Genomic DNA, 16,393 nt, shown 5'->3' on the forward strand with positions numbered 1-16,393 from the left:
CTGTTTCACAATCATTTTCTTAGAGAAGAAATCGGATTGGTCAACTTAGTTGGCGGTTTACCATTTGCCGCACTGAGATACTTACTCGGAGACGTAGAGCGGGACCTGGATGACGGGATCTGAAATAGAAAGTATACAGTACTTGTGTAATTTCCCAGCAGCCGGTTGAATATTATGCAGAATAAAACAAATCTGCCTCAAGGAAAACATCTTTTGGTTCAACAATCTTTGAAAAAAGCAAACAAGGAACCTGATAAAGCCCATCCTGCTGCTCACTCTGGCCGGGATTTATTGCTCTCTCTCTGGCGTGCATGGCAACGCATTACATACATTTTTAGGTGTCATTACGTTTTATTTATTTACCTTTCTTTTTTTTTTCTTTTTTTACTTACAAAGAGAACTATGAGGTGAGTGCTTTCCACTAACCCTCATAGTTGGAGTAGACGTGTGGCAATGAAAACTGTCACAGGTCAGCTTTATAGATCGGGAAGTGAGCAAACACATACCGTCGCTCGCTCACTTCTCGGTCATCTCCCTGCAGAGAGCCGTGACTGTCAGTCACCTCTCCCCTTAGGGATTCCCTCTCCGATCCTCCAGCGCTGAGTGGAGGAACGGGAGGGGGCGGGCACAGCTGGCTCTGCCTCTAGATAGGCAGAGCCCGCTGTCAATCAGTCAGCTGAGTGGATCTCGACTGCATTGTATCCGTCCCAGTTGCGGCGCTCTCAGTATATGCTTTATAGGGGGTTGTTTTGCCTTCCTCTGGATCAACAGGGGGTAATTGTGGACATAGCATTCAGTTTAAGCTTTTTTTTTCTTTTCATATCTCTGTAGGTTGAACTCGATGGACATGTGTTTTTTTTTTTCAACCTGACTAAATATGTAAGTATATAGCGGGCAATAGCTCTCTATATACAGAGCTTTGGGTCACGGGAGGAGGTCAGTATATGTCCTATTGAGAACTATGGGATAAAAAGATTACCCCATAGTTCTCCTTTAAAGGGTTTCTAAAGCCTCCGTTTTTTTTTTGTTGCACATATCTACTGCTAGCAAGCAGTAGATATATGCAAGAAGTTAAAAAAAAAAACAAAAAAAAACAAAACGCTTTAACAGCAGTTTGAACTTACCTGTGTCTTTGCCGCGCGCTCCCGTCAGAAAATACGAAACTGCTCGGGTGGCCGCAAAGCATCTTGGGAGGGGCGCATGCGCAGTTCGGATTTTCGGCCGGGAGACGAGGAGAGACGCAAGGTAAGTCTATGGACGCGTGCACCCGCATGCAGACGCCGCGGGATCGGAAGTGCCTGCAGGGACAGAGGAGTCAGCGCTGGATCGGAGAGCCGCCGCACCGCTGGAGAGACAGATGAAAACATCAGGAAAGAAGAAGAAGAAGATCGGATTATGAGACATAATTTAAGGTAAGTGCTGACATTAACATTGGGGGGAGGGGGAAAAAAATTTGACTTTAATGTCACTTTAACTTTATTGCAATCCCATAGGGCAGAGGTGGGCAAACTCTGGCCCTCCGTCTGTGTTGAAAATACAAATCTCATCATGTATTTGTATCTGTCTCTGGCAGTCATTCCTGTGGCTGCGAGAATGCCTCATGGGACTTGCAGTTCCACAACAGCTGGAGTCTGCCTACCTCTGGCATGGGCCGACACCCGCGAATGTGGACCCGGCTCTGCAGGAAACACGGCATGGGGAGTGGGTGGGGGGACTGCATGTTTGCTAACCCGTGGAGTGATGGGACAGCTTTACAGCCGTATGAATCACTTCCAGTGTAAAGCCGATCATCTGCTTTACACATGTAAATAGGCTCTGCTTACAGCGCCCTGCTGCTGCCGACATATGGCATAGGTTAGCGGCAGAGAAAGGGTTAAACAAATAAATTACATTGGCCCTAAATCTTAATAGCTTCCATTTAACCCCTGCAGTAAAAGGCATCTGTGCTGAAAAAAAATCATTGCGCGCTGATATTTTAAACTCTTCCAATCCAATGTTCGAAAAAGCAGTCGCCATACATCCCCTAAAGGAGCCGGAAGTAGGGTTGCCACCTGTCCAGGATTCACCCGGACAGTCCAGGTTTTGAATGCTGTGTCCAGGTTTCATGGCAGCAGAAACCCGGACACATAATGTCAGGCAGACAGGGGCAACCAAAATGAAGACTGGGGCTACTGGCCCCCCACTGAAAATAGTCTCAACTGTGCTATTTACATATGAATAAGCCGCAACCCATTCTCCCCCCTTAAAAAATGTCAGCTCGACGCTAGAGTGTTCGGGTTTCGCTTGAAGAAAAGGTGGCAACCCTAGCCGGAAGCTGGTTAGTTGCTGCGGGCAACGGCAGCACATTTCCTCAGGGCGGGTTCCATAGGCGAGGCCTTGTGTTTCTCTGCACTTTGCATGTTCAATGTCTAATCAGCAGGATGACCAATCTTCGGTTACTAGGAAATCAGACAATGGGAGGGGTGCAGCGTGTGCAGGCCGAAGCCGGCTCGCCAAACAAGTTTTATTTGTGTGTGACAGTTTTTATGATGTGTCCCATGAAGGGAGATTAGATCGAGCGTAGCCAGCTGGGTATGATGTTCTGTGAGCCCCGCCCACACTGCAATGGTTGTCAGTTTTGCTGAACGAAGTGCAGAGGATCTCCAATGGATCCGGTTCTAAGGTGATGCTTTGCACCGGCAAAAAAGAATGGCTTTTTAAAGCGGAACTACACCCTTCTATCTCATATAGCCAAGAAAGGCTACATTACGGCCTCCATTTGGATTGCAGTTGCCATGTGACCAGCAATGTGAGGGCTTGAAAGCTCAAATAAGCACACTGACAACCTTGATAGTGGTCATGCCTTAAATGTATCTGGGAGACAGGGGTGGGTAAAGCTCTTCTTTAAAAGGGGAGGGCAAACTCTGGCCTGCCAGCTGTGGTGAAACTACAAATCCCATAATACATCTGTCACTGCGGGTCATGCCTGTGGCTGTGAGAATCTTGCAATGCATCATGGGATTTGTTGTTCTACAACAGCTGGAAGGCCGGAGTTTGCCCACCCCTGCTCTTTAAGGTTTACTGAAGCATGTCACTAGCAGGAGGGAGGTTGGTAAACCTATCATCGTCTCTTTCCCTGCTGCTTGATGTGATGCAATCTCCAATTCACAAGACTATATAGCCCATCATGCATTGCTTCCAGCAAGCAGTGATAAGGTTACATTGTTCAGACGATGAGTTGTAGTTCAGAAGGCAGGCTCTGTGAGAGCAGGGACACGAAGAAGTGCATATTCACAAGGCTAAGTGAAAGTGGGGTCAGTGCATTGAGGAAGTCCACCCTATGGGCATCTCCAATAGTTTACAGTCTTCTAGATCAGTGGTTCTCAACCTTTCTAGGGCCGGGACCCCTTGGTAACATTTGCCAAGTTGTGGTGACCCCCAACGGTAAAATTTAGGGATGACGCAGCTGCTGCAGCGACATCTCGAGGCGTGGCAGGAGAACTGACACTGCTGCGCTAGGAGAGAGCTGAGGAGGACTCTCACCTTGCACAGCGACCCACAGGTTGAGAACCACTGTCCTAGATGGATCTGGTTATCTGGGATAGAACTTATGGAAATTCAATACAGAAATAGAGATTTAATTTTTGCACAGGTAAGTGTACATAGACAGACATCGCTTCTCGGCCTTTTGGCTAAGATCAAGTGTAGTATCTGTTCTTATCAGTTTTCGGTGGGGAAAAGAACCGTCCTTGCGGGGGGATGGTTACTTAGTACTCGCTGGAGTGAAAGAGCGTGTGGGGCTGTTTCCTGTGAGAGGGGAACAGCTCAGTACATGGCTTTCTGACTGAACAGATGCGAAGCTTGGTCTGGCTGGAGGGTTGTGGTGGCAGAAGCCCGTGGTGTTGTGCCCCCTGGGGGTGGCGTCCCAGGGGTGCATCAGATAATCACTAGGGTGTGGGACTCCACAAGTGATTCACTGAGCACTTGGACACGACACCATATTGCTATTTTCTGCACATCGCCTCTTGGACAGGCCTTATGGCTAGTTTGAAGCAATATTTTGCACTCCGGCACCTAAGGCCTGTCAGCGTGGTGCACTGGCACTCTTTATTGATTTATTGCACCATATGCACTTTTTTATTTTACATTTTGACCCACAGATGCAGCGGGTGCAGGTTCCTTCGGGGGCCTTTTTCCTGATGTGGGGAGGAGATTCTGTGCCCTTATACAGGGTTCTCTGTCTCATCCCACCCAGGAGGGGGTCTCTCTTCGGGAAAGCCCCCTGCCTAGTACTGTGAGGGACGTGTTTCGGCAGGTCTCCAAAAGATCGGGGTCCACCTGCCTTCGGGTTGGTGGACCAACAGTCTCAACCCCTGTCAGGAGCCTTGCGCCCCGGGGGGTCGGGAATCGAGGTCCCTTCTTTATTGAAGGACCAAGCACCCTTGTGCACGTTTTTGTGTGCTGTGATTTCACGGTTCACTTTTTTTGTTCACAGGGGGAAGTTGTTTACGATGCACGTTCCACGGGCTTAAAAAAAAAAAAGTGTACATAGACAGGCGACTCACCGTCTCTCAGAGTCCACATCACATCCCCTGTCTTCTTACTGACCGCGTGCAAACTCCCGTCCAGCGTGGACACAAACAGAAGGGATTCAGGGAGGGAGACGGAGGCCCCGGCATCACACTAAGACATAGGAAACACAAGGACGCCGTGTAAGAGAAACCACACTGTGCAGATTCACCAAACAAATCAACATTTTTCAAGGTGGAACCTGATTGGCTACTTTGGCAACGACTTCATTTATGACCCCCTGATTCAAGAAAGGAGACCTGTGCAGACAGTCCGGTCTATTCATCCATCTTAAAATAGAACTGAACCCCAAACTTTTTCTTTTTAGGTTTTTAGTAGAATAAGGGAGGGTTATCACCCGTCAGATTTTTTTACCATCTGTACCCCATTGGGGACATTTCCCTTCACTTCCTGTCTGGCAGCCACAACAGGAAGTGAGAGGAAATCCCCTGTGGTCAGCAGGTTCATCAGAACGAGTGTCCCCATTGGAGTGTCCAACATCTATTCCTATTCTGGTGACAACACAAAATGTGGAATTTGTCTTTCGATGAGAACATTCACCAGGACAAATAGCGGGTGAATCTCCCCAACGGGGACACGGACAGCAATAAAAACCTGACAGGGGTTCTCATCCCTCTCAATGGAGTTGCCATTGCTGATCTAAAAATGTTAGTTACCTATGTAATAGAGAAAGGGGAGGAGGGGTCTGTAGTTCTGTACGAAGGTGACAACTCTGCTCAAAGGGCTTCCTTTGTTTGCTCCCTATGGTTGAACAGATCAGTAGGAAACTGCAAATCCCATCAGGCCTCTGGAAGTCATGCCTGTGGCAGTCAGAGTCTTGCACTGCCTCATGGGACTTGTAGTTCCACAACAGCTGGCGGGCCGAAGTGTGGCTATAGGAAATAATGGTCACAGGCCTGGCTGCTCCTGTGTTTACATAGTGGCTGGATTAGTGCTGCCATCTCAGACAATGGAACGCACTGGCCGGGGTCACGTGACACGGACACACAGAACTGCTGCAACACACATGACATGACAGGACAAGAGGTGACCATGTCTCTGTCCTGGAAAGACCCAGCCTGGTGTCCTGCTGCTGACACCGGGGACCCCGCTATTGTCACCCCCCCGGGAGGAAAATGAATGACAGCGTCCAGCACATTCCAATGTCACCCACAGGAGGATGATGAGGGACGTCATGTGCCATGACTGGTTTTCTAGTAGCTGTCCAGTCCCAGCAGACACAAAGAACACGGACAGATTCATGAATGGTCAGCTGGAAATGTCACCCAACAACGAGCTTCTCTGATCTGATCCCTTATAGTGTTAAATTCACCATTATATCTGTTCAATGAGTGCAGAAAATATCCGCTGATGCTCTCTGTAAAGTTTTCTCAAGCAATGTGATTAATCCTGCCTGGTCCTCCCTTGGTGACTACAGAACACTCCCTCCCCATGTTATAAAGATGGGGGGGTCATGTAGTCCATAGATACAAGAGAGTAAGTAAGCATTGTTACTCTGGGGGAGAATGTGAATAAGTGTTGTCACCTTTGGACAGGAAGTGAGTCAATATGGCTCCCCTATGACAGAAGGTGAGGGTGGCCACCCTAGGATAGAACGTAGTGAGTGCTGTCACCTTAGGACAGGAAGTAAATGAACAGGAAGTAAGTGAGGGTGGCCCCCCAGGACAGAAAGTGAGGGTAGCCCTAGGGTTGCCACCTGTCCAGGATTCACCCGGACAGTCCGGGTTTTATGGAAGCAGAAACCCAGACACAATATGTCAGGCAGACAGGGGCAACCAAAATTAAGAGGGGCTAGTGGCCCCCCAATAAAAGTAGGCTCGGCTGTGATATTGACATACGAATGGGCGGTGCTTTTTACATATAAATAAGCCGCGACTCATTCTCCCAAAAAAATGTCCGTGCGTCGCTAGAGTGTTCAGGTTTCGCTCGAACAAAAGGTGGCAACCCTGGGTAGCCCACAAAGACAGAAAATAAGTGAGGGTGGCCTACCTGGGACAGGAAGTAAGAGAGGGTTGCACCCTAGGAAAGTAGGTGAGGGTTGCACCCCTAGAACAGGAAGCGAGGTTGCCTCCCTAGGACTGGGAGTAAGGGTAGCGCCCTTAGAACAGGAAGTAAGTGAGGTTGGCCCCCCTAGGACAGAAAATAAGAGAGAATGCCTCCCCCTTGGATAGAAAGTCAGGATAGCCCCCTTGGGCAGGATATGAGTTAGGGTGGCGCCCCTAGAACAGAAAGTAAGTGAGTGGCTCCCCTAGAACAGGAAGTAAGGATGCCCCCTCAGGACAGGATGTGAATGAGGATGCCCCCTAGGACAGGACATAAGTGATGTGGCCCCTCTAGGACAGGAAGTAAGTGACGATGGCCCACCTAGGACAGAAAGTAAATGAGGATTGCCCCCTAGCACAGGAAGTGAGTTAGGGTGGCCCCTGAAAAAGGAAGTAAGTGAAGGTGGCCCCCTTGGACAGGATCAGGTGAAAACAAAAGTAAAAAATGTAAAGATAAAACTAAAGAAAAGTAAAGTTTTCGATAAATCATGGAAGGATTAGAATCCCTGTCAGGTTTTTATTTCTGTCCCCACATGGAAGATTCACTTCTGGAACAGTCTTGGTGACTAATGTCATTGGGACAGAAATGGAAAATCCAGAATGTCCAGAGCCCGTTTATTTTCAATGGGCCCAAAGAGTACCGCAAAGTACATAATGCGCCGTGGTGCGCTCTATCCAGTGACAACTGTAAAACCTTGCACATCCCATCACTTACTGTCCCTGTATCAATGGCCACTAGGTGTATCTTCCCAGCGGGGTTACAGTCAGCAATACGCAGGCCACAGAGGTCCCAAGCCCTTTCCCGCTCTATCCAATGGCTATAGATACACTTTGACTAAAATGTCTTCGTTTATTGAAATGTGCATTGATTACAGGTTCTCTTCAAGAGGAACTTCACCCAGATCTTTGAAATAACAACAAAGACACCTTTAGAAATGTTTAGTCATGACAATCTACAAACACAGACTTCTAGATAATTGCCGGCTATGTATTCTTTGCATATATTATTTTTATTTTCCTCCCCATTCTTCTCACGGCGGCCATTTTAACTAAGGGCAGATTACTAGATCTCCCTCTACTTCCTGGAACTCTGGCTCATGTGACTAGGACATGTGACCATGCACATCATCCCCGGGGAGGAAAATGCCTTTCCCTGAGATCTCACGAGATTACAGATGCGAGTTCCCAGCAATGCTCTGCTGATGTAACCTTCCCAGGATGCAACGCTTGGGCACATTACATCACTAATGCCCAAGAGGACCAGGAAGTGGAAAATAATAGTTGTAAGTAGGGATGCACCGATACCGATACTGAGTATTTGGGCGAGTACTCGTACTCCGATACCTTTCCCAACACTGGAACTTCCGGTCAGAGGGAGATTTCTTGTGACCGGCAGTGCCGCAAGGGAACATGGAGCCCGGGAAGCTGGCTCCATGCTGATTGGCCGGCTCCATGCTGATTGGCCAGGAAGCCGGCTTCCCAGCCAATCAGTGTCGAGCCGGGCAAACAAATCTGATAATATGGTGACACGACCCCCACCCTGCAGACCAATCATTCCCCTCACATAGATCCTTAGCAGCAGTCATTACCGTACCAGTCCCTCGGCCAGCTGGGCAGACACCGCTCTCCAAGCTCTGCCCACGTCTCCTGTGTGTACAGCGCCCACGTGATCGGCCCTCAGCATGCTACTGCGCATGCACAGGATTTATGAAGGAGAGCACTGGGCAGTCTGCGCATGCGCAGTAGCAAGCTGAAGGCCAATTAGGTGGGCGCTGTACACACAAGAGATGTGGGCAGATCCGGGAGAGCGGTGTGTGCCCAGCTGGCCGAGGGACTGGTAGGGTAATGACTGCTGCTGAGGATCTATGTGTGAGGGGAATGAGGTGCCTGCATGGTGGGGGTCGTGTCACCATACTGTCAGATCTGTTTGCTTCACGGCCAATTAGCATCGAGCCGGCCAAACAGAATGGAGTCGGCTTCCCAGGCAATCAAGAAGCCGGTCGGTGGGTAATGACACGCCGCCTGGCTTCCTGATTGCCCGGGAAGCCGGCTCTATGGTACGGGAAGTACCGGTATCGGCGAGTACCGAAATATAAATAGCGGTACTTGTACTTGATGCCGAAAAACCGGTATTGGTGCATCCCTACTTGTAAGTAAAAGAAACATAGGTTTAACCAATGGATGTAAGATGGTTTCATATCAGCATGAAGAGCTGCATGCTAATGCGATTTAAAGTGAAAGGGGATGAAGGACCGCTTTCAGGCCTCATGCACACGGGGGCGCATGGGGGACTTTAGGATCAAACGAAACCTTGATTTGCATGCAGGGGGGTCTACTTTCCCAGACACAGATATAGCGCACCTGGCCACATCACCATTGTTAGCAATCTGCAACTGCTGAGACATGTTTCAGGGTGGGTCTGCTTCCTCTGGTCACAAGTGAGGAGCTTTCTGGAACCCGGTTGCACTGAGTTACATAACCCTGAGACTGAGGATCACAAACTGGTCACTCGGACATTCTCATACATGGGTGACAAGGACATTTTCTTCTTTCTGACTTTCCACACATGGATTATACTCGTCAATGCCGAGCCCCTCGTATACTGTGTCTGCGCATTCCTGAGCACAGGTAGAGCCACACATGAAATCCACCTGTTCTCTGCAAATATTGATTCACAGGGGAGTGTTTCCATGGGAGGGACGGAGTATTATTTGCACTAGGCTGAATGCTGCATATTAATTCGATCCATTCAGGAGGGCCCAGCAGAACCCCCAGCGGCGTGCGATCAATTCAGTGTTCACAGGCCGAGCTTTGTACTGGAACGTAGAGCCTCACAGATTAGAATCTAAACGTTTCATGTTACAGGATTTAATCATCTCCTCTAAGCAGCCGGTTAGATTTCACATTTAAAGCTGAACTCCAGACAAGCAACTAAATGTATATACGTGAAGTGTCTGATCTGGCAAATTATTCTGTTCAGCTGCTTTTGCGATTCATACACCTTTGTCAGACAGCGCAGCTAGAAGGGTGTCGCCACTTTCTGTAAGGAATGCACTGGTGTCACTTGTGCCCACATAATCCTAATTGGACAATGAAAAAGCACGACATACTAAGGCTGGGCACACACCTTACAACCATCGCAAGACTTTTGTCTTGCGATGGTTGTAAGGTACTTAAAAAAACGTACGATCTGCCTATCTTGCATAGGCAGATCGTACTTGCGATGATCGCAAAGCCACGCCCTGAGGGGCGGGCTTCCCATGACCGCAATGCCGAACGGGCAGTGTGCGCTTGCGCACACCGGCCCGTACGGCTGTTATCGTACGGACATGCCACAAAGCCGCCGAACGTCGTACGATGCTCGGCGGGTTTTCGAACATGTCCGTAAGTTTAAAGTCGTGCGACCTTACAGTAGTAGAGGTCGCACGGCTTCCACACACCTTATGATAATCGTACGATCGCGGGATTTCCCGCGATTATCGTTCGATTATCGTAAGGTGTGTGGGGACCTTAAGTCATCAGATTTGCTCAGTCTGTTCTCTCATACTGTCAGCATGGTCCTGGTCAGCACATGTGTATGCAGCAGAGCTGGGTTGGTTCCTAGGGTTGCCCCTAACTCTTCCAGTTGCATGCTGCTGTACAGGTAAAATAAATGACAGTTGTTTATGATACACAGCCCTTTGGCACATTCATTTCGGGGTTTCATTTACTTTAAGGGAAACTGCTATTACATTACTGGAACAGAAATATCCAGATATTATATTATAACACCATCCATACCTACATGTCACAAGATGCAATGTGACCCCAGTGACATCACCACCTTCCAAACAGAAGTGATCACATTGTCACACTTTCCTGGACTCAGGTGACACAAGCATACTGTAGACCTCAGATCAGCCCAATTCCTGCACCTTCACCCCTCAGATTAGCCCCAATTCCTGCACCTTCACCCCTCAGATCAGCCCAATTCCTGCACCTTCACACCTCAGATCAGCCCCAATTCCTGCACCTTCTAGTATATTGGCAGTCTCTGACAATTCGTTCTATTCTGTCTTCAGTTTCTGACCATCTTTTTTTAGTAGGTCAGCGGTCTCTAACCTTCTCTTCTAGTATTTCTGCAGTCAATGACCATCCCTTTTAGTGTGTATGCAGAGGCTGACCATCTTTCCTAGTCAATCTGCAGTCTCTGACCTTCTTTTCTAGTATGTTCAGAAGCCCCTGACCATCCCTTCTAGTAAGTCTGTAGCATGTCTATCATCTCTGGCCATCTCTTCTAGTATATCGACAGTCTCTGATCATTCCTTTTAGGATGTCTGCCACCTCTTCTAGTATATCGGCAGTCTCTGATCATTCCTTTTAGTATGTCTGCCATCTCTGACCATCTCTTCTAGTATATCGGCAGTCTCTGATCATTCCTTTTAGGATGTCTGCCACCTCTTCTAGTATATCGGCAGTCTCTGATCATTCCTTTTAGTATGTCTGCCATCTTCGACCATCTCTTCTAGTATATCGGCAGTCTCTGATCATTCCTTTTAGTATGTCTGCCATCTTCGACCATCTCTTCTAGTATATCGGCAGTCTCTGATCATTCCTTTTAGTATGTCTGCCATCTCTGACCATCTCTTCTAGTATATCGGCAGTCTCTGATCATTCCTTTTAGTATGTCTGCCATCTTCGACCATCTCTTCTAGTATATCGGCAGTCTCTGAACATTCCTTTTAGTATGTCTGCCATCTCTGACAATCTCTTCTAGTATATCGGCAGTCTCTGTAGCATTAAATATACTGAATACACTGTGTGGCCCTTTAGCACTGTCAGGGGCAGCAGCTGAGGGCCCCCTTTACCTCATAAGTTGACAATCACTAATCTAGACACTGCTGCTTCTTCCTCTCCTCACTCTCCAACCAACATGACCACCGAATACTGAATAACCAGTTCTGATGTATGATTGATCCTGATCTCAAAAGCCCTTATACAAAACTAATGTTGGATCACCAAAAGTACTTCTAGTAGTAATAATAAATTCTGACGCACAATTAACATAAATATAAACAAAGCACCCAAAACAGATCTGATGACTATAAAAGCGCAATAAAAGGAGAGATTTTATCGTGCATACGGACAGTTTTGAAAACCAAGTCTATTACCTATGACAGAGATTTCTAAGGACAAATCCTAAAACACCTTAAACAGTCCTTTAAAAACAGAGACAGCTGCAGACTACGCAGCCGGATGTATCAAAGCCTCAGTACTAAGGACAGGAGTTTTGCTTCAAGTCAGGTGGCTGTAGTGAAGTCACATCACTTCTTAGTACCGACATTCTGATCATACATATAAAGGTGACAATCTCTTCTTCATTTTGGACTCACCTGTAGCACCTGTGTGATGCACAAGGCAAGTGCACTGGGGGCATATCTCTGGGGGACTGTCAGCTGCCGACCAGGGGGTCTGTTAGTCAGCTGCAGACTGGGGGTCTTCTCATCCTTGGGAATAAGGGATCCTAGGACAATGTCTGTGTCAGTTCCCCTCCATGATATAACCGATCCACATACAGAAAGATGATACCAACAGCAGCACCTGACCCCCCTCTGCGGTTTCTATGGGCTCCCAGTTTCCGGGTGTCAGGCGGATCTCTGCCACAATAACATTTGTCCACCTGTCTGAGTCCAGAGGGTTCCCCATTGCGTCACTGTCAACGACGGCCAATCAACGTTGACGCGTCATTCCACCCGGCCAATGAGAAGCAGGAGGGGCGTGCCCGGCTGACACCCGGAAGTCAGCGCTGTGTTGTTAGTGGACACGTGGAGGTGATGGAGAAGCGACGATCAGGAAAGTGATCGGCCAGCAGCGGTTCAATCGGTTCCTAATCACACATGTCATCGGTGCTACACGGCTACCGATAGCACCGACTATGAGACAAAAGGCGCAGAGCTCGGGCACTGAAACTAGCCGCTTTCAGGTGGTCACATAACACATAGTCACCGCAGGGCTATGACAGAATGGGTAGAGGAAGATGTCATTCTGGGGCAATCTTTTTTTTTTTTCCCCCCACTAACCCAAGTAAGAGATGGGTGTTATTTGTGCAGCACCGAGAGGACCGGCAGGGCGGGAGCGTTTGGCCCCTGGTCCTGTAACAATATCAGATATGCGGCTGGTGTGTCCTGCAGTAGAGATACTTCACCATTCAGACAATCAATAAGGGTTTGTTAAAGGGAAACTTTCAGCATAACATTTAACACCCCCAAAAAGGTATTTTATCTTTTTCCTTTCTAGGCCCATACTTCCTGGTTTTTCACCTAGGTGGAGGCAGGTGCGTCCCCAGCCTTTTTGTGGTGGGGAAGGTTGTTGGCGCAACACCAACCAGAGCATCCCGCTCAGCTCCTGTCAACCAGTGATGTCACTGTTTGCTTGACGCCAGTCAGAGAGAGTCCCAGGTTGCTAAGAGCTGGGCGGGAAGATGTGTGTGACCCCCCTACACAGCTCCCCGCCTGGCTCGTAGTAACGTGAGATCAGGAAAACCTGCATGTTTGTGTCTATGGAGGAGGGAGGGGAGCACTGCCAGCCAGGCTGGTAAAATGAATCTAGGACCACCTACTTCCCCATTGAGCAGGTTTGGACACGGGGCATTGTGGCATGCCCAAGACGTGAACATTCCCAGCTCTGATCGTAAATGGACAAATATCTAAAGCCAAAACTTTTTCTCTCTAAATCCCCTCTTAGGCAGTTGTCAGTGCAACAAAATGTCCCCACTGGAAGACTTCACCTTTATTCCTGTACCAGTGACAACTCAAACTTTACTTTTTTTTCCCCTCACTTTCCATCCCAGAGATAAAGGTCACCATGAGAGTACTGTACGATTCTTGACGAGTTAGTGGCCTGCTTGTTCGACAACTGCCGAATGGGCCAGTGTGCGCACGCGTACACTGCCCGTTTGCAGTCATCGGAAGCCCGCCCCTCATTGCAGTCATCTGATCATCAGATGATCGCAAGTACGATCTGCCTGTCCAAGATGGGCAGATTGTACGTTTTTTAAATGACTTTACAACCCTCGCAAGACAAAAGTCTTGCGAGGGTTGTAAAGTGTATGGCCCTCTTTACTTTACATTTGGTACTTCTGGTAACGGAGCAGAGCAGTGAGGGGACAAAGGAAAGGAAAATATATTGAATTAAACCTGTTCCTTTGCACGGGTTCACTGTAAATAGTTGTGTTTTGTAACCTTGTAGGAAACCAACACAATCATTTTCTGAGAAATCCACTCCCATGCTATTCTGAGATGCAGACACACACACACGTGTGTGTGTGTATGTATGTATGTGTGTGTGTCTGTCTGTGTCTATATATATGTACACATATACATACAATTAAACATTTCACCATAAAAAGCGCCAAATTCAGGTGCTGATGTATGTTCTTCGGTGAGCGGGACAGGTAACAGGATCTGGCTGAGCCACTCCCTGTACAAGTCAAATAACCAAGGTCTAGAAAGCCACATCCTGGTTGTAGAACACAATCATTTGGCTTAAACACTTCTTTTGTTCTACAGAAAATGGATTGCATCATTAGTCAGCTACATTTCTGTTTAGGTGGCTTTCATGACAGCAACAAAAGCACCCGACTACCTGCAGCTAATGGCTGAATAGCCTGCAATCCAGTCCTTGCCTGGACTACAACTCCCAGCATGTATTAGCAGAAAATACATATATAACAATAGGGTTTAAGGGCACTGTAACTCAAACTAGAACATGGAAAAACACCATCGCACTGGAAGCAGTGTGCCAACCTTACAGCATTGTACTGAAAAAGCTCCATCACCTTGGGAGGATATAGCACAGCACTGAAAGCACTGCATCCACTGAATCACAATGGCGATCACTGCGTTACACTGAAAGCACTGCATCCACTGAATCACAATGGCGATCACTGCGTTACACTGAAAGCACTGCATCCACTGAATCACAATGAAGATCACTGCATTCCACTGAATCACACTGGAGATCACTGCGTTACACTGAAAGCACTGCATCCACTGATTTACAATGGAGATCACTGCGTTACACTGAAAGCACTGCATCCACTGAATCACAATGAAGATCACTGCATTCCACTGAATCACACTGGAGATCACTGCGTTACACTGAAAGCACTGCATCCACTGATTTACAATGGAGATCACTGCGTTACACTGAAAGCACTGCATTCCACTGAATCACAATGAAGATTACTGCATTACACTGAATCACACTGGAGATCACTGTGTTACACTGAAAGCACTGCATTCCACTGAATCACAATGAAGATTACTGCATTACACTGAATCACACTGGAGATCACTGTGTTACACTGAAAGTAATGTATCCACTGAAAAGTTTAAAAGCATTGCAGCCTACCTCATCACACGGGAAGCACTGCATCACACTCGAAGCAGTGTATACACTAAATCACACTGGAAAGCAAGGCATAGAAAGTACTGCATTACATTTGAAGACCTGCATGCACGAAATCACACTGCATTACAATTTGTTGCAGTATGATGCTGTGTTTCCAGTGATTTGAATTGTATCACAGTGGGAACAGTGGATCACATTGGTAATGATACCTTACACCAGCAATTAAGCACACTATTAATACTGCATTACATTATTATAGCATCAGACTGTATAGGGGGAGGCAACCTTAGCACTCCAGCTGTGGTGACACTACAACTCCCATGTGAAGACCCTGACAACTATGGGCATGACCTCCGGAGGCAGAAGCATGGTAGGATTTATAGTTTCACCACAGCTGGTGCCTACCCATGGTATAACATTACAGTGGTAACATATCAGAGTGGTAACAGTACATCACACATTGCACATGAAATCAGCCTGGTAACATGGCATATGCATGGTAAGTCAGCCACTTCTCCTGCACCATGTCACCACTCTACCATTGGTTACTTGGGTTATTAGAGGCGTTAATACGCTTGTACTGGTCCACTCTACCTTTGTCAACTTGGATTATTAATACACGTTTGTACGGGGCCTCATTTACCCTAAAGCCGTCCATGTCTCTGTTTATCTCTGCACGAGATGAAACTTTGGTTCAAATTAATTCAAAAGCCCTGAAGATATGAAGACTCGCACTCTACAAATGGTGAGACTGTCTCCCGATTGTGCTGTTGAGGTTCGTACTAGGGCTGTCCCGATACTAGTATCGGGGCCAATACCAGGCATTTTCATGAGTACTTGTAAAGATGCCCCGATTCTAAAGGCAGATGCCAGCCCTTTAAATTTTTGTCGGGACCTCGGCAGCCTTCTGGGGTCCTGGCAGTAGCTGTCCCAGGCAGTGCCTGTCCGTTTCTATACCTCCTGCCCTTTCTTCCTGGCACAGCCATGGACAGCCCCACACACAGCACAGCCCCGGACACCAGCACCCACCCGATCAACTGAGAGCCCTGCAGAGATCCACATGTCGCCCGGTTGAGACTGCAGCCTTCTGCTCTGGTGGTATGTATTGTGCTTGTGTGGGATCTATTGTGCAGATGTTGTGGGATCTATTGTGCCCAGCTGGGATGTATTCTGCTGCTGTGGTGGAATCTATTGTGCTCTGCTTGGTTGTTTTTTGCTCTGCTGGGATGTACTGTGCTCTGCGGACATCTGTATTGTGCTCTGCGGACATCTGTATTGAGCTCTGCGGACATCTGTATTGAGCTCTGCGGACATCTGTATTGTGCTCTGCGGACATTTGTATTGAGCTCTGCGGACATCTGTATTGAACTCTGCGGACATCTGTATTGAGC

At 47.8% G+C, this 16,393-nt stretch overlaps 1 protein-coding gene across 1 annotated transcript in view; it reads right to left on the reverse strand.

Annotated features, from left to right (window-relative positions):
• Positions 1 to 12,296, reverse strand: part of ERN2 (endoplasmic reticulum to nucleus signaling 2) — a 41,923-nt gene extending 29,627 nt beyond the window's left edge. The window contains exons 1-4 of the mRNA XM_018561112.1: positions 12,180 to 12,296; positions 11,984 to 12,097; positions 4,545 to 4,662; positions 86 to 119 (exon numbers count right to left, since the gene is read on the reverse strand). Coding sequence (XP_018416614.1) covers positions 86 to 119; positions 4,545 to 4,662; positions 11,984 to 12,097; positions 12,180 to 12,296 — 383 coding nt within the window. The remainder of the gene's footprint in view (positions 1 to 85; positions 120 to 4,544; positions 4,663 to 11,983; positions 12,098 to 12,179) is intronic.
• Positions 12,297 to 16,393: the final 4,097 nt, after the last annotated feature.

The sequence above is a fragment of the Nanorana parkeri genome, unplaced genomic scaffold, assembly GCF_000935625.1.
Source record: "Nanorana parkeri isolate BGI_ZX_2015 unplaced genomic scaffold, ASM93562v1 scaffold19, whole genome shotgun sequence".
Lineage (NCBI taxonomy): Eukaryota > Metazoa > Chordata > Amphibia > Anura > Dicroglossidae > Nanorana > Nanorana parkeri.